This window comes from Mustela nigripes, chromosome 3 (genome assembly GCF_022355385.1).
Source record: "Mustela nigripes isolate SB6536 chromosome 3, MUSNIG.SB6536, whole genome shotgun sequence".
NCBI lineage: Eukaryota > Metazoa > Chordata > Mammalia > Carnivora > Mustelidae > Mustela > Mustela nigripes.
Window position 1 is genome coordinate 106,692,132 of NC_081559.1, and position 26,113 is coordinate 106,718,244.

Consider the following 26,113-nt stretch of genomic DNA (forward strand, 5'->3'; position numbering starts at 1 on the left):
ATTTGAAAGCCTGCATGTATGCTGAAGACTAAGAATTTAATGTTCATTGATAAATTACTCCTGAGAAATTACTCAGAGTTAGGAAAACACACGTGAAGAAAAACATTGTACAGAAATCACCAAAAAATTCAAGAGAGATGTGGTAGCTGAATTTGGAGTGGAATGGTGAGTGAAAATTAGCCATTTGGGAAGACGTAGTCCATAGAAGGAAGAAAGAGTAATATGTGTAAACAGCACAACATATTACCAGCTGAGAAACCTGCACTTCAGGTAAAAGTACGTAAAGGGTTGTTCTATCTGCAGGAGACTGATGTTAGAAGATAACTAGTTTTGAGGTCAAGGATGACTATGGTGGTGACGAGACTGAGTGTGAAGTGAAGTGGCACAAGGAGAGAAAAATAGTGGGGAGAGACTCAAGTGAATTGTACTCCGCCTTTGGCTGAGGTCTCTTTGCCTGAATAGAAAAGCCCATCCTGTAAAAGTAGAATTCTGCCTACATGATCCTAAAATGTGACTTCCTATGAGGCAAAGCTACCTGACCTAACCTAATCTGAATAACAATCTCCATGGCCCAGGGTGATTCAAATCCCTTCACCCATGAAGAGAGAATTACTTCATTATGCCAAATGCAGGTCTTCCTTCCCAGGGGAAGTAATCTTTGTCCGCTTAAAATCTCCTATCACACTTAGTATCTGAGCCATTTGGCACTTAATCACATGCTAACTTGTACTGTTACCTTAACTTTTTAATGTGTTTACAGCATACTTTTCCAAATCGTTTTTAGCTCCAAGAGAGCAGGAACATTTTTCTTATTTCCTACACCCTTCAGGTATAGCATGTTGCTGACTCCATGCTCCAAAGAGGAAAAAAGAAAAAAAAAATTATTTCTTTAAAATATATATATATATATTTTTTTTTAAGAAATAAAGGTGAAAGGATAAATATTAAATTAACTTTCTGACACATCATTATTTTTAAAAACTCTATTTTAAAGATATGAATGGCAGCAGAAATCATCCTTCCTTCTTTACAACTAACCACAAATATGTGAAGCTGAAATAACCCCAGAATACTGATACTCACAACAGTGTAGCCTATTGTGATCAATGCCAACTCTTCCCCTATATGTGACAGGCACCAATAACGTCACAGTGAATTTGACCTATTAGCTCTCAAAAGATAAAGGAAAAAAGATGAGTGGTTTTCATTTTAAAGTACCATATGGGTGAGAGCCGTTAATTCTGTATGATACTTAACATGTCAATATCTGTCTCCTCTTAGGATAGCATCTGTAAAATGGAGATGGCCAAACATACCTCCTACATGCCTCACAGGAGGATTACAAAATCCATGAGGCAAACCACTTGTTGAATATACCAAGGCTAAGATTCCAGTTGATTATGATTCTTTCCCTTCAGCTCTATTAAAGGGAAAGAAGTAGAAGGACCCAAGGGAAAATTAAAGGGACATGAACACCAAAGCCTGTCCAAGTCATTCCTTTTTTAATATTTTGGACAAAAGTTTGTCTTGAGAAGATGCTCAGATTTATCATTCTAAAATTCAGGCATTTGAGGATTTCAATTATCTGTTTCCCCCCATTTCCTGTTAGCAATCAATCTGCTCTATCTATGCATAATTTTTAAGCTTCTTCAAAGCAAGGCACTCTGCAAGTATGAGTTCTTCTTCTTCTACATAAAGCAACATCGAGGAAACTGATAGATTATTTACCTTCTACTCCAGCATTTGAAAGGTGGATTTATCAAACAAAAAGGTTTACAAAAGAATTTCAAAAGGTAAATATCAGTCTGGCTGAGAACAGTTTTAACAGTGATTAATATTCTGCAGCTAATAAAAACTTGTTGGCAAAATGCCCCCAGAAGATGGCATTGTTTACACTATTGTCTAAAAGGAACAGCTGTTTACCCCTCGCTCCATTCAGAGCTGCAGTATTCTTGCTGAAATGTTAACAAATCTTAGACAAATATCTGCTGTTTAAGGCTCAAAGTTGCTTTGAGAACAGGTGTATTTGAGAGAGAGAGAAAAAAGCTACAACTGTAAATAGGACTTTAAATTAGGTGCAATTTATATAGTATACACTAGGTTTGCATATGGGCATCTAAATGCAGAGTTCTAATATTCACTAATATCTAGAAGATTATTCAGTTTAGGAGCTTCACATAACAATTTCCCTGCTTGTCTTTTAATATATATTTCAAGCACATTTTATTGACATAGGTAGATTCAATTTTAAGACATTGTGACATGAAATGAAGCCCACATCTTCCATAATTTAAAAAAAATTATTTATCTAATATTTTTGGATTGGTGGACAAGGTAGGATGATGCCCTAGAGCATTACTCACTGAACAAAAAGTTTGTATTCCCTGGGTATCATTTTCCCATTTGTAAAAAGAGAGGTCTTAAAGTTTCAGCAAGGTTATGGAGCTAGGGCAAATTTCACACACTGCTATGGGGGAAGGGGAGTAAACTGCTAACATCATTTTATAGGGCAACTGGAGAGACCTACTAAAGCTGAGGATAATAAGCATGCTTTATGACCCAGAAATTTGACTCCTAAGTACATATTTGGGAAATATTAAGGGACAGGTACAAGAGGGTATTGCTTATGTTAGGAAAAAAAGAAAAAATTCTCTGGAGGAGATCTGTAAGGCTCAGTTACTTTGACTTTTGATTCTTGATTTTGGCTCAGGTCATGATCCCATGGTCATTAGCTCCAGTCCTGCATAGGGCTCTGTAAAGGGCATGAAGCCTGCTTAAGATTCTCTCTCTCTGTCTGCCCTCCCACCCCTAAAAAACAAAACAAAACAAAACAAACAAAAAACAGGAAATAGTCTGTAGATTCATAAGCAGTAGAATTAATGAATAAAGTCGCATATTTATAAAATGAACTATAATACAGCAGTTAAAATGAAAGAATCAGCACCACATGTATCCAAATGCATAAATTCAAAAAGTATAACTTTGAGTAAACTGCAGGTGCAAAATGAAACAGTATGATACCATTTATATGTTGATTAAAGACAACCAAAGTGATACCATATATTGTTTAGGGATGTAAATACTTGTGGTAAATGTATAAAAACATAATGTATAAGAATGAAAAAGAAAGTGTTTACTTCTAGGTATGACAGGAAATAAATGGGATAAGTCAAGAATGCAAAAGCAGCTTAAATTATATTTGTACTATTTTATTTCTTTTAAAACATATCTAAATGTTAAAGAACATATAAACCTGGACAATGGTGCGTATTTTTTCTAGACTCTCTAGTATGATTAAACTAGCCACGAAGGTGTTTTTTATCTGAAATATTCAAAGGCCAAAGATGGGTGGCAGCTGCTTGGGGCCCCCTGTAGAAGGAGAGGCAGGCCTGGTCAGCTTGACTTTGAACACCAGGCCCCCTCCTTACTCAGACCTCTTTGAACCCCACAGATTTTTGGATCACCTCAGCTTTCATCTGATGTGATTCACCATCTCCTGGAGATGGCTCTTCTTCCACAGGTAAAGCCTAAGCTGGAGAACTCTTCTGGTCGCCCAAGAATCTAGTAGCTAACAATTATTTTCAGTTAGAAGCTTATAGACAAAGTGCACTGACTGGGGTGGTTTATTTGGTTGCCTTTGGCTCAGGTCATGATCTCTGGGCCCTGGAATTGAGCCCTACCTCCTGCTCACTAAGGAGTCTGCTTCCTCTTCCTCTCTTCCTCTCTTTCCCTCTGCCTATCCCCAACCCCCAATGGTGCTCTCTCTTTCTCAAATAAATAAAATCTTGAAGAAGAAGAAGAAGAAGAGGAGGAGGAGGAGGAGTTTACAGACAAGAGAGTCATTTTAAGTGACAGAATTCTTTCTTTGATAAAATAATGGTGTCACAAATCCAATTGTCATTCAAATTACCTTTTAGTATTCCAGAGCAGAGAGTCCAGTCCTAACCAAAAGCACTTATTAACCTCAAGATTCACGCAGAAGCTGCATGAAACCCAACTCAATCCGCTATTCCCTGTTCATCTGATAGGGGAAGACCAAAGGTTATTGTCAGGAATCTATAATGTGAAATAAGTCTGCCTGGGCGCTGCTGCTGCCTGGGGAAGGGGGGTGGAGGTGGGGGGAAGAGGAGACATCCACTTCCTCTGAAGTGACTCTACCCCAACTTAATTTTAAGCTTCACGTAGGAGAAATCATTATGGTCTCTCATTTTGTTAAGGTTTGACAGCTCTCTGACAGCTTCCAATAAAAACAAAATAAAATTGATTTATGGTAAAGCAGGAGAATCCCCAGATGTAAACTAGAAGCCAAAGAGAGAACCAGAATTTCCAACAGGAAGCTTCTAGGAAGGAACCAGAACTACTCTTTACCCCCTTTTAAATTTTAATTCTTCCATGGCGGGGGTGGGGGGTAGGGGGTGAAGGCGGGCCCAGATTTCCAATCTTAGAAGCCAGCCAGGACCCCCGGCCTGACTCCCATCATTTGTCACTGAGAGACCGAATTTTTCTCTCCCTCTTTCGGGAACGTAAAGCCCTGAACACCTTGCAGTACTCGACCCAAGCTACATGCTAACAGCTAAGAGCGAAGTGTGGATGTGGTCGCCCTAAAAGTGCGAGCGACGGAGTGGGGCGCAGGGTTGAAGACCAGGGACTCGGCTGTAACGTCAAACAGTTAAACCAGAAATCCCTATATCATCAATACCCATCGGCCAAGTAGGAAATAAACACGGGGTTGAAAATCGCTCATCATTTAATAATTCAAGTGTTCCCTCTCCTCTCAAAAAAAAAAAAAAAAAAAAAAGGCATCTCGTTAGCTCGTTGCTAAGCTTTCCATGGGAAATTCGCTCTTGCTGATGTGTTCTGTCTTCCAACTCCTTTCAGCATCACTCGGACAGCAATGTTCTTGGAAAACCTGGTTGAAATGTCTTCGCTGCACCCCCCATCGAGGGCGGGTGGGGAGGCAGAGGAAGGGTAGCGCAGGGAGGGGATCGAGGCGCGCCCGCGGGAGAGGGACCCCCACCCCGGCCGCCGGAGCGCACCGCCGCGGCGCGGGGCCTGGAGCCAGGGCGCCGGAGCGCGCAGAGGACCCGCCCAGACCGCTCTTAAGAGAGCGCGGGGCGGGCCTGGCCGGGGGCGGTGCCGCGCGCCTAGCTCGCCTATAAGGAGCGGCCGGCCCGGGTGCAGATCCCAGCGCCGGCGGCCGAGGTGCAGGGGCTGTCTGCCGGGCTCGGCGCCTCGTGTTGCAGCGGGCTTTGGATTTGCACCTTTAAGGAGGGGGAGAAGAGGAAGAGGCGGGCGAGGAGGGCGAGTACAGCAAGCGGCAGTTGCGGGGACCGTAGCTTCAGCCGCAGCTCAGAGGCAGAGCCCGCTACCTTTTCGGTGGAGCGTCTGGACACGGGATGGAGTGAAGCCGCGAGTGCCTCTCCTAGGGGGGGTGGGAGGGGGTCAGGCGGTGCCGAAGAGAGGGAGAGAGAGAGGGAGAGAGAGAGCGAGCAGAAGAAGAAGCCGCGGCTGGCGCCTGCGAATTTGGGATTCGATTGGGAGGGACCGCTTACTCGGGGGAAATGGATTCTGTACCAAGGCTGACCAGCGTTTTCACTTTGCTGTTCTCCGGCTTGTGGCATTTAGGATTAACAGCGACAAATTGTGAGTACCAGGAGCTGGGGGCGGGTAGGTGAGATGGGAAACGCCAGCGTTGGGGAGACACACTCAGCTGTCCAAGCATGTTCAATTGTGACTGCCCTGAACAGAGAGGAAGGGGGGAAGTGCTGATTGGTGTGGTTCTAGCACTCAAACCATCCCAAAAGTTAGCAGAGCTCGGATGAGCCAGCCCCGCTGAATTTCCTGCCCTTTTTCCCGAATCGCAAAGTTCGGGGGAGAAGGGAAGGTTTCTCTTCCCCGTGCCTCACACCAGGTCCTTGTTCTTCGCCTGCCTGGTCTCCGCCAAAGCTTTTCCGGAGAAGGGCCCCGGATTCGGATTGTATGCACTGAAGGCTGAGCTTCCAGAGATAGAGATGCTCCCAGCCACCGCACTCGGTGACAGTGGCTCATCTCTGAATGCGGCTGCCTGGGATTTGCAATATACCCAGTACCTCACTAGACATGGCTTTCAGCTCTCCCGTAGGCAGGAGGCTTCAGTTGGGGTATCCTGCAACCAATAGGCATCGGTTTAATAGGATTGGGAGTTTTGGCCTAAGAGTCATGGCCCAATGTAGTCAAACCACAAGATCAATGGCTGCCCCTGTTACAGGAGGAAGAGCTTTGATGCACACTCCACCCCCAAAATCTTTGTGCCAAAGAACACATAATGAGTATGCACTAAGTGTACACTCTGTCGTCCAAGCTCTAACCTCAGCAAGTGCAGGGCATTTAATTTAATAGGCAGGAAGGCTGGACACCTGGGGATCCACCACCTGCACTGTGTATTTAAAGAACCCAGTTCCTCAAAGTTGAATAAATCGCTAGAGCCATCAGAGGTCCAAGCTCAATTGCTCAGCTGCCTCTCTAGGCAGAGAGAGGGAAGTTTTTCCAGCTTGGAAACTCCTAAATGAGAAAGAACGCAATTAAGCCATCTGTGTTTTTTCCAGAGATGTTTTATCAAGGTTCCTTGAGTTTCTGGGCTTGCTCCTCTGTCTGCTACCTCCCAACTCCCAGGAACCTCTGAAATGCTTAACTGTACTGGAACATAACACCACTTTAAGAGAAAGATAGAAAGACTACTTAGTACTTGTGAGTCCCTCTACATCACTTCCCACACTCAGGTTCAAGAGGACCTGGTGTAAGAGATACTCATACTCAACCCAGAGTTGCTCCTCAAGGGAAGACAATTAGACAAATGTTGTTTAGTGAAAATGGTCCAAAAAAGAGCCAGTGTTTCTGTGATTGGAAGTTTTGGAGGTTCAGAATCCATCCTTAGTGGTAATGTCTTATAAAGATTGTATTAAAGTTTCTATTCTAAAGGAGTGAGGTCAACCTCTCTAAAAGGGAGGAGCCAGAGGGACTTAGTATAGAAATCATTTCAGATAATAGGTAGGACAAGGTTAGAATCTGATGTTTCTTTTCTCTTCCTCCTCCTCACCTCTCTCCTCCTCCCCTCCCCCTCCTCCTCCTCTTCCTCTTCCTCTTCTTAAGTGAAATTGTTCCCATAGTGCTTTAGAAAAACATCTAAGCGGTTTAGTTAGAGGAAGTTAGGCATGGTGCTGAGCTAGCCTCTCTACCTCCTAAAACACTAGAGGTCAGTATTGTCCTAATGATGCAAAGGTATAGCTGCAAAAGAGCTGTTTTTCCGTTAGCACATTTACCTATCTGGAAATAGTGAATATTTTGAAGATCCATAAAGGTGGGGCGAGGAATAAGGGTAAAATAGATAGAACATACCCTACAGGAATATGGTTGGGACTTCCTTATGTAGCACCTTTTCTTAAGAGCAAGGAAATAAATAAATTGTAGAATGCCAGTTTGTGTAAATTAACTGAATTATGGTTAATATGTTTTAATAATGCTCATAAAACCTAAATGGCGTGGATTTAAGACTCATGTTTATCATTACTGATGCAGCAATAAAGCTAATTCTCAACATTTCAAATGAAACTTTGTGGTAATGAGCTTTAGTATTTCATCAGTGACAGTTTAATTTTCTTATTTCCAATCAACAATTCAATTGAATGCATGCTACTTGCTAAATATTTTAGGGTCAGTGTTCTTAAAGAATAATGATGAATGTTTTTTTATTATGGTGAACAAAATGTATTAGTTCAGTAGCATGGCCGCAGAAAATTACTTCTCAACTCAGTTTATCTCGGTGATCTTCAGAAACAGTGATGCAGAACCTCTAAGAGAAAAACATTAGCATTTCACAATTCTTCCCGACTTCAATTGTCCACATACTTTATCCATTAAATTTAAGGCTTTGATATACTATTTATCTACAGTCCATGAACATTTATATGCATGTATTGAAGAAGATAAATCTCCTTTCAAATAGTCAATTTGTATAAGTATACAGATTACTTGGAGAATTTTTTTTCAAGATTTTTATTTTTTGAGATAACATTTTATGTCATTTGTGAAAGTATCCCTAAACATGAGTTATTTACGCAAGATGCTCCGTGGTATCTAAGTATACCTGTGACCTTTGTTCAAATAAAAATAACTTTTAATTGTTTGTATTATTCTAAAAATAGTGTGTTGTTATTACTGTTGCATATAGAATGTATATGTATGTGTGTGTTTAATTTTCTTATAATCTGACCAAAACTTGGGCATTTGTCTGTAAGAGAGAAATGAATGCTTACCCATTATGGATTTTGTAAGTTTCTAATTAAACAAAATTAAAATAAAGTCAGGTTAGAAGGCCAGCTACAGAATAGGTATTATGAATCTGTGCAGAGAACATAATTACCAACCAGTAATAAAAACTGTGGAAATTCCCCCATTCCAGATTTTCAGGATATTAAGTAGCTACAACATTTCCTTTGGGTTTACCCTGAGGGAATTAGTTAATTTCAAATGTAGCTATGATAGGCCACTGTTAAATGAAAAACCATTTTACATGTGATATCAACTCCTTTGGCACAAGAAGAAACAATGTAACTTGAGGATAGCTGGTTCAAATGAAACTAGGAGTTTGAAATGCTGATGGGTTTTAGCCCTGGTTATGCCACAGCTAACACATTGAATGTCTGTGCACTTATGCAACTTTGCCATGCTCACAGGCTTGGATATAAAACAGCAACTGAGATATGTATCTTCTCCCAAACAGAACAGCAGTTCAGTATTTTACTAAGGAGATTCTTCAAATATTAATTATGTGGAAAGACTATGATAATGCAAGAAATTGCATTCAGAAGATAAGAGCAATGCAAGATACTTACAAGGGTCACTCTTCACTTTATTTTTGCCAATATTCAGATGTTACGTGATTATGACTGCCTTAATTTTAACCTAATGAGTCACTTGGATCTTCAAGCATCTTAACTGTTTGGTGCTACATACCATTCACAGAGATAACAGCCTTGAGAAAGAAATCAGAAACTCTTTATTCTATGATGATGCCTTTCATCACAGAAAGAACCTCATGTAAAATATACAAGGATGTCAATCATAGTCATAAACATCTTTAAATAAAGAGAATGCAATATTCCTTGAGTTATCTGAAGCTTATGCACAAACCCAATCAATAGGTAATATTATAAATAAACAAATACCAGGCTGACTTTTTTCAGCAGGGAAGTGTTTGCGGTATACTTTTCTGACAATTATAGTCAGCAGAAGTGAAGGAAGCACTAGAATGCTCATTTGGAAGAGAGTCCTAAAGATTTTCCCATGGTTGAATAGGCTTGTCTTTGACAATCCATGTGAACTCTCTTTCTCTTCAATCCCTCAGAGCCCACATCTCCAAACCAGATTCGTATTTCCACTATTGGAACATGTAAATGAAAAACTAGAAAAGCAATGTCCATACCAGGGTACAGAATTATGAGAGAATTAGCTTCCATTAGAATGACATCACTCCAGCCCCTATTCTCTAAATTGAAGTTTTCTTTCTTTCTTTTTTCCCCCTGCTCTTCCCAGTTTCTTCATCTTTCTTTAATAGGACCCAGTTCTCCTTACCTACATCTCCTTACTTTTCAGTGCTCATTTGTTACAAAACGAAGATTTATGATACCATTTGAAATGTTCCGAAAAGCTTTAGTTGGTGATCCAAAGCCCTTCAGTTTGCATGCCGGAACTCTGCTGAAATATGCCTTGTCTATATACAAAGCTAATTATCCTCACTAGTTAGGAGGGTGGGGAGAGGGTCTAGTTACCACAAAGATCATAATACAATAGTCATTCACTCACTGGACCTTTGTTTTGAAGATTCAGTGTACTCATTTGGAGCTAATAGTGGCATTTTTAATACCTAAGGGAAGCTGTCTTCATTCATCAAAACTCTTGACACTTTCCGGAAAGTGTCCTTGAGAAGGTCATTGACTTATCCCAATGATTGTTGTGGATTAATTGAAAGAGTTGGATCATATGGTGATTAAGGTCCTATCTAGTCCTAATGTATTTATGTCTTTACTGATGTTACCCACTTACTGGTCATTCCATTTGGATACTTCTGGGATGGTCATATTCTAAATTGTTAAGCAATTATATTTAGAATAACAACATAATAGGGTTTTAATTCCTAATAACTCCCAATAATTGTATCTCTCACTTCATATGCCGTGGGCACATAATTTGGCAAGGCATTGCAGCTAGGTAGACTTTATTAAATTCAGTTTACAGATGAGTAAATTTAAGGTTAATAGAAGTTAATAATTTCCCCAGGATCATAAAGGTATGATCCTATGGAAAAAAAAAAAAAAAATCAGGATCTGGACCTCTGTCTGTCTCCAAAGATCAGAGTCTGCAAGATATGAAATTAATTCCCATGCATTCAGTTCGGGGTTGTGTGTGAGCTGGCAAGTTGCATTGTGATCCCTATGGTTAGTCTCTGTAGCTCTATCCATAGCAAAGGGCAGGAAGGTAACATTTTCCACCAGAGCCAACACCTGAGTTATACCTTATCAAAACAAAACAAAACACACAAAAATTGGAATGTAGATTTGATGCAAAATGCCTAATATCACAATGGTCAAAAATAAGAGGCCACATATTTGTATGATCATCAGACGCTTTAATTTTATTTTACAAGTTTTAATAAAAAACTGGATGGGGAAGGGCATAGCCTTGATGAAGACTTGTGACCACACACGCTACCATGAAATCTACCTCTGTTAGCATCATGTCTTCTCAGTCTCTAGGATGAGACCAAATGTATTAATTAAGTAGTAGGTATGAGCTCCTTCTCCCTGCACAGGGCTCTTCTAATCTGGCCCTACCTAATGGTCTAAACTGCATGTCCACGGTTCCTGCCCTGTCCTCTAATTTCCAATTTGGGAACTCCACATTCTACAAACAAGCCATGCTGTCCTGCATCTCCCTTGCATTTATTTGTGTATGCTATCTGTTTGATCTAGTTACCCTTTTCTAGTTTTTACACACCCTAATTTTCTCCCAGTTATACACACACACACATACACACACACACAGGCTTTCCCCACACTGGGCCAAATGCCCCTATGTATGGCTTAGTATATTTCCATAGCACTTTCTTAAAATCCTTGTCTTCTTGAGTAGTTGCAAAGCTCCCTGATTATCATATTTCATTTCAATGTCTGTATTCAATACATAAAACATTAGGTGAATGAGTGGATGAGAGAAGTAGTGAATGGTTTCTAACTAAGAAGTTTAATTTGTAAGCTAAAATAATCTTTCTATGGCCCTGTTGCTAGAGTCTTAAATTTATTTGGTTTATTTTATTTTTAACTGGCAAGTATCACTTATTATTGTTCTGGAAATGCTAAGATCTGACCTCAGAACCAAGTTTGATCTAATTTTATTAACTTGCTTTTGCGATTTTAATGAACATTTCCTATAGAGCTGAAAGTACACAAATATATAGCTATAAAAAATCTTTCTTCATGGTCCAGCATTCAGCATAAAAAAGAAAAGTTTAAATGTTGTTTTATAGGGCATTTGTACTAAATTACTGGAAAGATTATATTTTATTGCAAGCCGACAACATGACCTCGATAACACTATCCTGAGCCTCTGATATCCTCTCTCTAAGCTGTGGTTGGAAGATTCAGTGTCAATACTTCATGTGTGCTACTCATTTGAAAAACTTACTGAAGAAGTGTCTCCCAACTAAAGGCTTTCCTTACTAAACTCAAGTTTTTCTAGAAACAGGAGAAATAGAGATAAATCAGAAGAACTGTCCATGATCTCAAGGAACTTTGAACATGGACAACCAGAAAAATAAATCTTTAATCACATCAATGTGATAAATGTTGTAGAATAGGTAAGTGCCAGGTGTAATATGAGGCACCAAATGAGCATCTCACACTGGCTGGGGTGTCAAGGCAGGGGAGTGAGATGGAAGGTGATACTTGAACAAAGTCGGACTTCACTCACTGCAGAAATGGGGAGAGGTTCTCACAGGCTTTTTTTGGTGGAGGCTTAAGGGGGAGACCTGTTGTAGGGACTACTTGCGAGAGTGGCCTATAGGGAGAGGGCTAGAAAAAGAAATGAGGGGGCACCTGGGTGGCTCAGTTGTTTGGGAGACTGCCTTCAGCTCAGGTGGTGATCCTTGAGTCCCAGGATCCAGTCCTGTTTCAGGCTCCCTGCTCCGCAGGGAGTCTGCTTCTCCCTCTGACCCTCCTCCCTCTCATGTTCTCTCTTGCTTTCTATTGCTCTCATTCACTCTGTCTCTTTCTCTCTCTCTCAAATAAATAAATCTTTTAAAAAAAGAAAAAAGAAATGAGGGAAATTGGTAAGTGTGGGGGATCTTGTTTTTACTGTCAAACTATGAAGCTTCACTGAAGGATTTTGTGTATGTAATTAGATAATACATAATCAGATACTTGTTTTAAAAAAAATCACCACGTGAGGGGTAGACTGGCCCAGGCCAACACTAGCAGCAAGAAAACTAGTTGAGCGCTTAGCTTATCACAGTAAGTGATAAGCTTATTATCAAGTGGTAAGAGCCTGAAGAAGGAGGTTTCAGAATCTGCAAAGGTCACAAAAAACCAGAAAGAAAATAATGGCCAAGTACATTGAAACCAGGGGTATATAAACTAGTAAACTCACAGAAGGGCCAGATTTGTGGTTAAAATGTATGCTATTGCTGCTCCCATTGTTTTTGACAAATGAGGGCCATAGATGCTAGAGAAGGTGCTCTGTTCTCTGAAATGAAGTTCTTCTCTGGGAATACCAAACGACCATATTCTCAGAGCAGTATATTTCATATTTGCATGACACTATATAGCATATGCTGTCTGTATCCATCATTCTGATGCATCCTCTAGTCTGTAAATTACACCAATTTTTGTCAGCAGAGTGAGAACTAGTCATTAAGAAGTGTGTAATTAAACCTCAGTGTTTCTGTTCTTGATCCCCTTCTGGCAGGGGGTAAACCAGGGATCACTCCTACCAGTGGTTGCTCTTTGGAAAGAGAAACAAATGTAAGCTGGGTGTGCCACGTTGATTTGCTATCATTGGTAATTGATTTGCTGGCATAAATTCCAAGTCTCTACATTTCTAATTGCTTTTGTGCATATTCTTGGGGGTTGATTAATGCCATCTGTTCACTGGATCAGCTGCATTGATTGAGTTTTAAAGGATGACAACAGTAATGTTGAATATGGAGGGGGGATACGAAAGGGAAATGCCAAAACACACTCATGATGTATTTTATTTTTAACCATCCACCTTTGGAAGCAGAAATATCCCTTTGAAGACAATCCAAGGCAAATAGCAGTTTAAAGAAATTCGCCTAACAGACAGATGCTTGTAGGTGTTAGTCTAGGCCACTGTTTGCTGAATATACATGTTCAGTTCTCTCTCGCTCTGCCCCCTGCCCCATCCCTCTCTCCCCGTCTCTTGCTTTCTCTTCCTCCCTTTCCCACTCCTCTCTCCGTCATGTGGCCATGTATTTTTGGTATTATCACTGGCTCTTCCCTGTGTTCATGATTGTGTTCAGATGTCAGAGGACGGGAGAAAAAAAAAAGTCTGTTGGATTCAAGTGTTTCCTTGTTATAAACTACGTGGGCACAGTCACCAAATGTGATGAAGCCTTCCATCAAGGCCTATTCTAAGGGTAGGCCTGACAGGGATCTGCCACCCACAGGACACTTGGGAAAGCCCACTTGATTCTAACACCCCCTACCCATCTGTCCCCAAACAACTCTTCCGCTAGCTCCATCAGTGCTCTGAATTTGTAAATACGAGAGAAAGACTTTCAGTGCACGGAGATAAGCCTTAAGACACAAAGCGCCCTCCCCCCCTCCACCGGAAAGAAAATATAGGGATGCCTGTGTATCTGAACTATTCTTGACTGAGAGGAACAGACCTTTTTCCAGAAAACAAAACAAACAAAAATTTATTGGCAGAGAAAATGCTGGGTACCTGAAGGAGACGAAGAGACTATTCTGAGTGGAAGAAGGACAAATAATAGGGATGTTCACGGTGTCTAAGACAAGTGTTGCCAACTTCTGATTTTGCACAGGATCCTCCATATTCCAAGCAGGTGGGAAACAGGGAGGTAGTTGAAGGAGAGTGGAAGGGTGTAGGTCATCAGTTATGATACATATTAGGGCAAAAATGTTTCCATTCTCAAGCAAAGGTTGAAGAGCTCACTCTCCCTTCATCTGGGTGAGCAGAGAGCTGAGTGATTGCCCAGGCAGATGGAAACTTGTTCTCATTTTAACTCCAATGTCAAGAGGACTGTGGGAAGAATCTTTCTCCACCTGACAAAAACATGCCTGTCTGGATTCCTCACTTGATTCCTGAACTCTGTCAGGGTATGACCACTGCTTCTGGGCTGTGGCCAGTGAACATGCTCGCTAAAAAGCTCACAAAGGGAGCCTTCTAAGAGAGTGGAATGGGTGTTTATCTAGAAAAATAAGGAGCACATTTCCAGGACAGTGATTAGACCCTCGCAGATATTGTCAGCATGATGGGAGAAGTGTCCTTGATTAGACCTTGAGAAAAGCCAGTGAACTGGGGCAGGATTACGTGTGAAGCTTTCCCAGTGTCTGAAGCAGAAGGCTCAGGCAAGAGTTTGGGAGCTGTTCTTCTCACGCACTGCTGAAGCTGCACTGGGTGAATAAATAATAGACATGCTCTTACTGCTGTTGAGTTAAAAATCAGGTACTGGTACAATGATTGGTGTATTGTAAGTGCTTTTTCCATTTTCAAGTGAATCATTCATTCATTCATTGATTCAAAAAATGTTTATGAAATGCCTGCTGTGCATTCATTTTTGTGTGCATTCCTAAAGCCTTTGTTTATTGATTGTTCGCTGATGGACTATTAGGATTGCTGTCCAATAGTATCTCTTCACAACAAGATGGTACTATGGTCCTGTAGCCCCTCTGCTCTGTTCTTGATCAATTTCTTTTCTTTTCTTTTTTTTTTTTTTTAAGATTTTATTTATGTGACAGAGATCACAAGTAGACAGAGAGGCAGGCAGAGAGAGAGAGAGGGAAGCAGGCTCCCTGCTGAGCAGAGAGCCCGATGGGGGGATCGATCCCAGGACCCTGAGATCATGACCTGAGCCAAAGGCAGAGGCTTAACCCACTGAGCCACCCACCCCTTTTGATCAATTTCGTAAGCAGCCTTTCCTAGTCCCAGATCTTGTCTCTCTGCTTCCTTGTCTTCAGTGTTTCTTCCCCTTTGCCCCAACGCCCCTGCTTCCTGAGACTCCTTCTTTTTCTTTCCCCTTGTCCCATCACTCCCTTCTTCTGCTCTTTTCCTCCTCCTTTCTCAGTTCTCTCTCTATCGCTGCCTCTCTTCCTCCACTCAGCCTATCTCAATCAGCAAATACTAAATGACTCCTCTTTATGTGTTATGGCTGGTGCTAACACTTTTCAGACTTTTCCTTTGAAGTGCCACTCACCACAATAAATAAATAAATAAATAAAGACACACATACATGATAAATAAATAAATAAATAAAGTGCAGGAAGACCCAGGAGATTCTCAGTTCCTCCTCAAGTAGTCACTGAAGCATGTAATTTCTTGAATTTTTGTCTTAAGCCTCAGACACATTTGCATTCTGCTCTACATTATAGCCATGTTTATATTACGATAAAAAATAGCTTCTCAAGATCTCCAATTAAAAATTGATGGGCAAAGTTGATTCACTTAACTCATGGCAGAGGGCCGCATACACCCGGAGGCTCAGGTCTGAGCTTTTTAGCTTCTCTCCCTGCATCTGCCTTCCAGGGTTCCTATGTGAAGGAGAACAACTGCCTTGTCTCTCCTTGGAACAGCAGTTTCCTTTGCCATCAGCTATGACAGTTCTGTGAGCTGCACATTACGATTAATCAATAATGGGAGGTGAGAAGGGCTTATCAATTCACAGGAAGAAAAGAAACCCACAGCCTATGAAATGAACGGAAAAGGAGCTGTTTGTAGGGGCTGTGGGCAAGCAGTCTGCCTGGCCCACTCCAGGTCTAGGCTGCACCCCAATATTCTGCCACGTGCATGAAGTTTACCTTTGAGTGAATGAGCTCTGCCAGGTTACAGGATTGGGGTCAACAGGGGCAGATTCTTTCTGATTGGAGACAGGCTGAGCTCACCAGGATATTAAAAGAGTGATTAATGCCTCTCATTCTACAACAATCAGGAACCTTTTGACACAATCAAAAGAAATGAATCCAGTAGATTGGAATGTTGGAACCCTGGAGATTAGAGATAAAGTGAAGTAATGTGTTTCTTCATTGGCAGGGTTTCCAAACCTCCACTGGGTGCCAGGAGGATGCCTTATGAGGTCTCCTCCTATTCCTAACCACAGCCATTGTCTTCTCCATTACAGACTGAGGATGTGCTGGCTTGAATGGTCAGGTTATTTACACAAGATCAAATAGCTGGGAGGTGGTCACACTGGGATCATAGTCCATGTTTCCCTGACTGAGAAGTCTGTACTTGCTTTTCTCTGCTTGCTGTTTCCTTGAACCCAAACCCAAGGCTGAGCCATCCTTAAACTCAAGTTGATGTTCAGCCTTGCAGAACAAGCCTTCTCCCTGATGCAGGATGAGAAAACCCTTGTCAGGGTAGACCTACAGATTCCTCCCAATCTGCCAGTCTTTTCCTAATTTTCAGGCCATCTTTTCCCCTACATCTAGAAATCCCTGTGGCAAACAGCTCCTGTATATCTAACAATTTGTAAAAGTTGAAAAGTTGTATTACTCATTAAAGCTTGTGCCATCAGATCTCTGTGGCCAGGCTCCAAACCTATCACTAATGGTATTGTGGATTCCATGATCAGTGTCTGCTCCTTTGAGATCTTCCTCATAAGTGCAGTATTTTTTTTTTAATCTGTATCATACTGTATTGCTCCTAGAATTTGTTAGGTGGGTTCATTCGTTTGTTCTTTCTTCCTTTCTTTCTATCCATCCTTCCTTCCTTCCTTCTTTCCATGTGAGTAAAAAAACCCTATTTGTGATACTTAGGTCTGGTTCGAATAAGGCAAGGATTGGATGGCCTTCAGATCTGTTCTGCATCTTTGGGCTACAGAGTTCAAGCTGCTTTAAAGCCCAAACACAGCCCCAAATCTCCTTCCATCCAGTGGGTGTAGATGGGAAGGTGGGTTTAACTGGTGTATATACTGTACCATTATTCTTTGCCACAGACTAGGTGTGATGATGAGCCTCTACCTTGCTGTCCTTGTAGTGTCTGCTTGTAGAAGAAGACCAGCCCATGAGGGAAATGGCTGTGTGGAAAACCAGGCCAGGCAATGGTTTGCTTTATTCTCCGGCTCTCCTGCACTTATCCCTGCAGTCTGGCTGCTGCTTGCCTTGGCTGTGTGTTATGTCTTTGTGTGTCTCCTTTGTCTTCTTTTTCATCTATTTTCTTGGCTCAGTGGACCTTCATGCTTGGGTTTAGAGAGGCCGAGGAACTCGTCCGATGGCCCACTGCCTTGCAGTCTCGCCTCTCTTCTCGGTCCATGGCAGTCGGAAGGGAAAGGAAATGGAGAATTCAGAAGTCACTCACACAGAGGCAATGCAGAGATGCTGTGTTCTAGCTCTCGGAAAGAATAAGGCCCTTTGTACTCAAACTTAGTTCATAAGCAGGAATTTTTGTCTTCCAAAATGAACTCTTACGTAGACTTTCTGGACACAAAAGAAATGACCAAGATTGCTGTTTGGGGGAGATGGGGTGAGGCCCTGCTCAGTCTCCTCTTCTCTTTCTGATTCTTCATAGAAGTGAAGCCTCCAGCTTACTTGCAGGTATCTCTAAATTTGTAATTGTATGCAGATGTGATTAGGCATAGGGAAATTTTGAGGAGTCGGGGGACAGTGCCCTCCATGGTGGCTGACCTTTGGCTGATGTGCCGGCAGCAAGTCTGCCCTGGGTGCTCACCACTTGCATCTGCTTGCAACAGTGTCCAGCTGTTGAGATTATGAAATACTTTAAATATTATCTCTACCCTGGTGCCCATTTTTAACCCCTTGAAAATCTGTTTTTGTCCTGATGCTATTTTATAGAAGTCTTAGGACAAGAGACTCTTAATGGCATTTACAGATGGGAGAAGAGAGTAGCTTCTCCAGGACATGTCTCTTCATTTTGATCTCCTTTGTGAATAGTCAGTAGCTCTTATGAAGGCCCTTGAATTATCTACCTCCATCCCAGAAATTCCTTGGGGACCTTCTCAAAAGAAGGGATTTCATGTTAGCCATCAGCAAAGAGCAAAATAACTACTTGCTAGGTTGAATTAAAGCATAGACACTTTACATGAAACACAAATGCAGACAGCAAGCCTGGGTGAGCAACGGGAATAGAGGCCGACCTCTGAATACGGGTCCTCAGTTCATCATGTGTGGATGGAGGCATAATCTCATTACACTGCCTCTCAACTTTTGTGAGAAAAATAGACCTTCGTTCTCCACCAGTGAGGCCCTCTCAGTGTGCTCTCGAATGTTAATTAATGTGGCTCGAAGTGGTAAATGTACACAAATTAAATAAATGTCTGGATTCAGCCTTGGCTCCTGATTCTGGTTAGACTCATAATTGTAATCACGTGCTTGTGTGTGTGCTTAAAGTTCCGTGAATTGGGAAATCCCATTGTATATAGATCTACACTGTACTTATATAGGGAAATAAAACCTCTAGTGAACCCCAAATGCTCTTGCTCTGCATTCTTAACAGAATTTAATGTAATAAATAATTAAAGATAATGTATATGCATACACATATGTATTATATATTTGAGTTTCCCTTCATGGTTAATACACCAGGGAGAGTTTTACATGTGTATATACTCTATGCAAACTGCTTATTCTGGCAAATGTCAAAATTTATTATCCCCCCAAGGTCAATATTGACTTGGGTGTCACCTTTGTGAATATTTACTTCTGTAGATAATGAATTGAAACGGACATTTGGATGGAAATTAATATCTATTTATTTTCTGAAATAGAGTATGTTTTGCCAAGAAGGTGGATAAATGCTGGGGGGAGGCATGCAGACATGTTCCACTGTGGCTGCTCTGTGTCAGGGCAACATTCAAGTAAGCATCCTTCGCATTCCAATTTACTGGGGTTATTTTTTTATAGTTCTTTCACATAGTTCTATTACCTGATGGACAGAATGCAAATCTTCAGCTATATTCAGCTTGACATTTTAGTAACATTATCGGGAGATAGTGATACTTGAGCATATGGATAAGTATACATGGGATTAACGAGAACCTTGGCCCTGGGATTTACCTGAGACACACACAGCTTCTTCAACAATGATCTAATTAAATGAAGAATACAGGAAGAGACATAAAATCACAACGTGGTTCTTTTGGTTTTGCGGTATTGAGTTTTTGTCTTGAAATAACCTTATGGGACGTTATGTGCTTTGAAGCCTGTGTGTTTGTGTGGGGTGTGTGTGTAATGCTTGCTTCTTTATTAACAAAAGTTAGTACAACATGTTTTGGTACGTTTTCAGTATATCAAACCAGGTTAATATTCTTTCTAAAATTTCTACAATAGAAATATTTGCTGTTGTTCTCCTCATCACTGTTTTATCAGTTTTGGGTATTGAATTACCTAATACACAGACACACACACACACACACACATACACACACACACACTCTCTGGATAATATTCTGACTTAATACGAACTGATAAGACACTTAGATGAAAGTGTAATTGTGACAGGCACTGTGTGCTGTGTGCTGTCATATATGCATGGGATGTAGATATGCTTTTCTCTACAAATATGCACCCACATCACATTCCTGATTTTGTCCTTTATAAACAAGATGGATTAGTTTAGCTGTCATGTCAGCGAATCTTTTCCTGCCATTAATGATTTGATAAAAGATCTGGACTTAGGAAAGAATATCATAATTAAACACAGACCGTGGCTTAGCAGTCAAGGGAATAAACTACTGTGAAAATTCATTAGTAAAGTTAATCCAAGAAACATTGGACCGAGTGAAACAAAATCAATTTAAGGGGAGAATGTATAACTCTATTGATGTTCTCAGCCTTGTTGATACATTGTTTGGGGTAAAGATTTCTATGTTTTCTGTATAAATGTCAGTTTTATTGGAAAATTCAATTTGGCTTATTGGGTTCCTATAGCTAAGTGTTTTGTGGCTTCATTGGGGAAATGATGTCATTTTGTATATGGAGAAATAAAAATACCTCATTTGGTGTCCAAGGAAATTCTCATTTTACACACCTTCCAATTCTCATTCCAGATTAGAAACCAAAGTCAAGATGGCACCTTGCTTTTTCTGTGCTAGGGAGATTTAATTCCTAGAAGCAGCCAAATGCACTGGGAGGTTCCTTCGTCATTGTTTATATGTGCTTGTGCACACATGCCTAGATTAAGACATGTATGTGCTCAATGTCAAGTAGTTTAGTTTGTGCTTCTCTTAAAAAAAAAAAAAAAGATCAGCCCAATAGTGTGAGATCAGCAGTTGTCAACTGGAAGTGATTTTGCCCCTGGATACATTTGTCAATGTCTGAAGGTGTTTTCAGTTGCCACATCTGGAGTCTTGCTACTGCATCTCATGGATAGAGGAGCCAGGGATGTTAATAAGCATGCAGCCATGCAGCAAAGGAATGCCTCCCACAGCAGATAAGCAGATAAATATCTCGCCCAAAAGATCATGATAGCCGAAGTCTGAGAAACTGTTTAGATCTGTGAGTTATTTACAGAATATCATGTATTAATTGAAAAGACACACACACACATACCCCAAGTCTTTCTTCTACCATTTTTCACTTTTAGGAAAATTCTTAGAATAGAATAAGAAATATCCTAGTCATGTTTTTACCACTTACTAGGTGTATGCCTTTGTGTTTATCCTTCCACATTTTCGCCCAATAAGGATAATAGAGCAGATAGCTCTAGCAGATAGGCTATGGTAAATAACAAATGAGATAAGTAGTGTCTGTGGAGAAGCTGTGCATGCATATTTCTGACATATTGATATTTATTATAATTTTAATATTTATTTATTTAGTTAGGTAGTTAGTTATTGTTTTTGGAGAAATAATGATCTGGATATACTGATGGGGGAGATCTAGGCACAGTGTGAATAGGGGTGAAAGGGATGTATCGTGGACTGGGAATGGGAAGATCAATTCCATACCATTTTTCTAATTACCTTGTGGTTCAGTTTAACTCTTATCTTGAAAGCCATCTGGTCATGCCACCTTAGAGTACCATGGTTTTGTCATATGGTAGTAAAACTCTGTTTCATAACAAAGCATTTTCTAATTTTTTGTGTTACTTTTTCTTTTTATAGCACCTCCCTTCTAGCATACATAAATATTTGAGGAATTCTAGGAACAAACAAAAAGTACCAAAATGGTCTATGGAGGTGCTTCCTGACACTCAGGAAAGGCCATGAACCAATCTATGCAGATGACCTTTTCTACTTCATCTAGCAGTTCAGAGATCGGTTAGATAAGAATTCTGGCTTTGATTGCTTATCTGCCCCCAATCAAATGTTCAATTTCTAAAGCAATTAAACAGATACACAGTATTTAATTTGTCTTCTCAATGGAAATGGGATGATTGGCTTTGGCCTCTACTGGATGTCTGCTTTTTGAAAAAGGCAGGGTATAAAAATCAGAAAATACAGAATTGACAAAGAGACCTTCAAAGTTATATAATCCAGCCATAACCTTTATAACCTATGCGGATCTCCATATTTTCTAAAGGCATTCCAGACAATTGGCAGTTACATTATACTTCCTTCATAGGACGACTTATTTTCCTCCTCCAATATAGGGCATCCTTTCTTCTAGCCTGTCTTCATGCACCACAAAACCACTGCCCTTACTAAGCTCTGCTCCCCGGGGCATCTCAAACCAAGTGCCCTTCCTCTTCATCATGATTTTTCTGCAAATCCATAAAGAGAACAACACCATTTGTCTTAGTCTTCTCATCTCTTCTTTTCCTTTATTTCTCCTGATGTATGCTTTCCCTCCTTGCTGTCCCTGCATCATGTTTCCTTATTTTGTAGACATTCTGCTTTGACAATGCTGTATTTAAAATATAATGTCCAGGGGGAAGATATAATGTCCAGAACAGAACACAGTCATTCCTCCAGATTTGTTTTACCGATCTGCGAGAGCCACAGTGTGACAGCCATTAGGAAAATTGGATTGCAGAGTAGATTTGGAAAGATTTGACCACAGCGTAAGGCTTTCAGTTGAAAGTAAATCAAGCTAGCAAGCATCAGATAGCTGTGTTGTTTGAAGGCCATCAGTGTCTTTTCTTTCTCCCTCTCATCACTGTCACTTAGTTAGCCCTCCATTGATATAAATGGTTCTCTTAACTTTGTTCAAGGCTATCTTGGATAAGTTTTCTTGCTGGCTTCTCCTGAATTGAGTAAACTAGAAAGTCTCATCTTAGCTTCTAACTTCAGAGATCTCTATGGTCCAGTCCTCAGCTCTCAGCCTCTCTTCCCTGGACTTCATTATTGTTGCTTTCCTTTAACCCTTAAAGCCTATAGGATATATATCACATCTTTGTTTCATCTCTGTTTATAGTATTAGTAGCTACCATGATTGACTGCTTACTCTATGCCTGGCCTTGTCATTAACATGCATCACCACTAATTGGCCCCACAACCTTAATATGGTTAATGTTTGCTAAGAAACTTAACAGTTTAGAGAGGGCTGAGTAGTCTACTATTAAACATTAAGTAGTTGACCTGTGATTCCAAACCACTATATTCTTTCCACTGAGAAGAGAATTTTAGACCCTTGGTAGGAACTGAGGTCCTAACAGTTTATCAATATATTCTGACTGGAGGAAATCACATTCATTTCCCACCAAATTTTGGAATACAATTCCAAACTAGGAACTGATTTTAGTTTTTAGTGAAGAAACACATTCAACTTCCACTTTGATAGTGGAAGAGTCCCAGCAGCCTAGGCGTCTTCTCTTTCAAGGCCATGTTTATGGAGATGGTGTTTGTATCGGCCGCTAGGCTGTACCCACCCACCCACCCCTGTAATTTTACTGTTGCTTAAGTTTTTCATAAAGTGCTATGGTTGTTCCTGCCTCCTCTACTGTCTTGAGATGATGGATGCTGTGAAATTATCACAGCATGTTTAAGAACACCTATCATTCAGGGTGGCCTCATCTCTGAACCCAAGCTTTTCAACTATAGCTTTAGCAATATTTGTATCACAGAAGGAAGCAATGATAATGAAGAAATAGACACGCTGATACACACACACATTAATTTGGTTCTTGAGAACCAATTCATGCAAAGGTTAAGAAAAGCACATTATTTTAATATCAAAGAAAACAACAGATATGTTCTGGAGTAGGATATGAAATAACATGGACTTTTCAAATGAAAACTCAGATCGCAAACATGTCTCTGGCTTCAAAATGTGTCTTTAGTCAAGGTTTATCAGTTCACCCTTTTCTGACTTCTGGGCTCCTCAGGAAAAAAACTTGGTAGAGTTTCCCTGAGTCCTTTTCTCCAGGCCAAAATTAAGCATTTCAGCTTGGCCTCCAGTGGAAAATGTCTTTCTTGAAACACTTTTCCCCTTTAGGGGAAGAGTTATTTTCCCTTATAGGACAGAGTTACTAGATTGTGTTTGCATTCTGTTACAAAAGAATGATACTACAGTTGTGTGTGTCTGATTTCTCCTGACCCTCTGAAATAGGCACTGTGTGAGTAATGATAATATTAATACTCACTTTTTATTCTAATACCAATTTATTTATTTTATTTTTTATTAAAATATTTTATATATTTATTTGAGAGTGGGAGAGAGCATGAGTGGGAAGAGGGGAGTGGCAGAGGGAGAGGGAGATGCAAACCCCTTAGTAAGCAGGGTCCCCAACTCTGGCTCAATCCCCAGACCTTCGAATCATGACCTGAGCCAGAGGCAGAAGCTTAACCAACTGAGCCACCCAGGTGCCCCTCTAAAACCAATTTTTAAACATATCTCCACTACTGGCTTTATGTGTTGGGAAAGAAAGTGCAATAAGTGATAGTGACAGAAAGCCTGTATTTCTGCCCCAGCTCCCCCCCCCATCCCAACCTCCCCACACAAAGTGGAGCAGGGACTTTGCATTAACATTCTTCAGGATTTCCATTGTGCATTTAAGAGGGCCTGTGAATCCCCTGAAATTGTGCAGGAATTGCTGTGTTTGTATATGCCATTGTGCATTTTTCTTGCATAAAGGGCTTATATTTCACCTGATTTCCAAAACCCGTCCATGACCCAGAAAAGATGAAGAGAGAAAGATTCTGAGAGACTCATTCTCCTGCAAGTCCTTGGAGAGGGGAGGAGGGGAAGGTCTTATTCTAAATGCCAGTGATTGTGAAATTTCTCTGAGTGTGCATGAGTGGCATGTTCTTCCCCAGCTTCTGACAAGATGGGTGTGAACCCTGTGGGGACTGGCTGGGGGCGGGAGGGATCTGTGTGAGAAGTCCCTCAAAGGGAAAAAGCCAGACAGAATCTAAAAGGCAAAGACAAGAAAGGGAAACTTGGAGATTTCACAATTTTGCCAGTGGCCAAATATGCACATGGCAAATAAGTGGAATTGATACAGATGAACATTTTTATTACAAAGAAAGGAGATTTTAAAAAGAACTTATTCAGAACCTGTCCCTTTGTCTTTTCCAACCCCTCCCCTGTTATGCCTTCATAAAAGAGAAAAAGACAGAAAAGAACAGCTTAATGTCTAGCATTTGCAAGTCTCTGAATATCCACCTGAAAACAGCTACCCCCCACAGAGAAATCACTGAACCTTAATCATTTTCCATTGCTTGAAAAGAAAAATGGCTGAGGTATCCATTTTTTTTTTCCTTCAAATATCAGGTGCCCACGGCAATTAACTAATCACACTCCTACCAGGTCAAGTTACAGGGTGAGGTACATATCATACTAGAAAAGAAGACAATTGGGTCGTTAATGCTAAAGGAGCTTTCTACAGACAGAAATGAAGAAAGGTTTTCACAATAGGAGAAGGCTCCCCAGGAGTGGCTTGACAATCCCTGAGTAATCCTGTTTCTTGAGACTCAGAAACCAGGAAATAAGGGTGAGGTTGGGCTGTTGCCTTGGGCACACATTTTTGTTAGGTTAGTGCTGGAATGGCCTTTAAAATCTCCAATGTAAGAGATTTCTTTGATACCAAAATCTCAAAAATCCTTATGCCTAAGCGTGGGAGAGCCACTTGTTCAAATCATCCTTCCCCAGTATCTGCCATGGCCTAAAAATTGAGTGTTATTATCTGACAGCAGTAATAAGGGGAAGGTCTACATTTATGTGACATTATAGACCAAAACAATCCTGTCTTTTTATCTTCATAATATAGGATCTTCGTAATAACCCTGCATGCTAAGGATATGTCCAACCTGAGCTTACAGGTAAGGAAACAGGCACAGAGAGGTTAATCACTTGTCTGAGGTCACACAGCTGGAAAGTGGAAATGTTAGTGCAGGCAGTCTGGCTCCAGGACTGAAATTTTTGTGTCTGAGGTTGGCATTATGTTCCTCATTTAACGAAAGAGAAAATGAAGCTAATCATGAGTGACCATCATTAACAGCCAAGAAGTTCACTCAGGGTTTATCATTGCCTCACACGGAGCTTGGCTTTGACCTAGGTCTGTCTGACAGTCCATGCCTTTTCCAGTGTGATATTCCTTCATAGAACCTGCTTCTTGCATATCATTATATGGGAATTCAACTCTTGAGGGAATACTGGTTCCCACTTCTGGTGCCTGAACGTGGCCAAGCAGAAAGGCTGTATCTCAGCTGGACCTTATTAAGCCTATCACCCTGGAATTCCTGGGTCTCTTACACATTCAAGTGCAGTCAGTGACTCCACTAGGAAAGGTGTAAGATAGAGGCTCCCGACTCAGAAATGTGAGGTCTTCCTCAAACCAGCTGGTCTCCCATTGCAGCCCTGTCTTCCCATACGCTTGGTGTCGATCTATCAGGTGCCTATTGTGTGGAGTCAGCGTGCAGTAGTGATCAAGGGCCAGCTCCTGCCATGTGACACTGTAAGAAAGAGAAAATATTTCCTCTACATAT

At 40.8% G+C, this 26,113-nt stretch overlaps 1 protein-coding gene across 1 annotated transcript in view; it reads left to right on the forward strand.

The window, feature by feature from the left end:
• The first annotated feature begins 5,416 nt into the window (after nt 1–5,416).
• Nucleotides 5,417–26,113, forward strand: part of CNTNAP5 (contactin associated protein family member 5) — an 831,640-nt gene continuing 810,943 nt past the window's right edge. Inside the window, exon 1 of the mRNA XM_059394484.1 lies at nt 5,417–5,643. Within this exon, the coding sequence (XP_059250467.1) occupies nt 5,562–5,643 (82 nt within the window). The 5' untranslated portion in view covers nt 5,417–5,561. The remainder of the gene's footprint in view (nt 5,644–26,113) is intronic.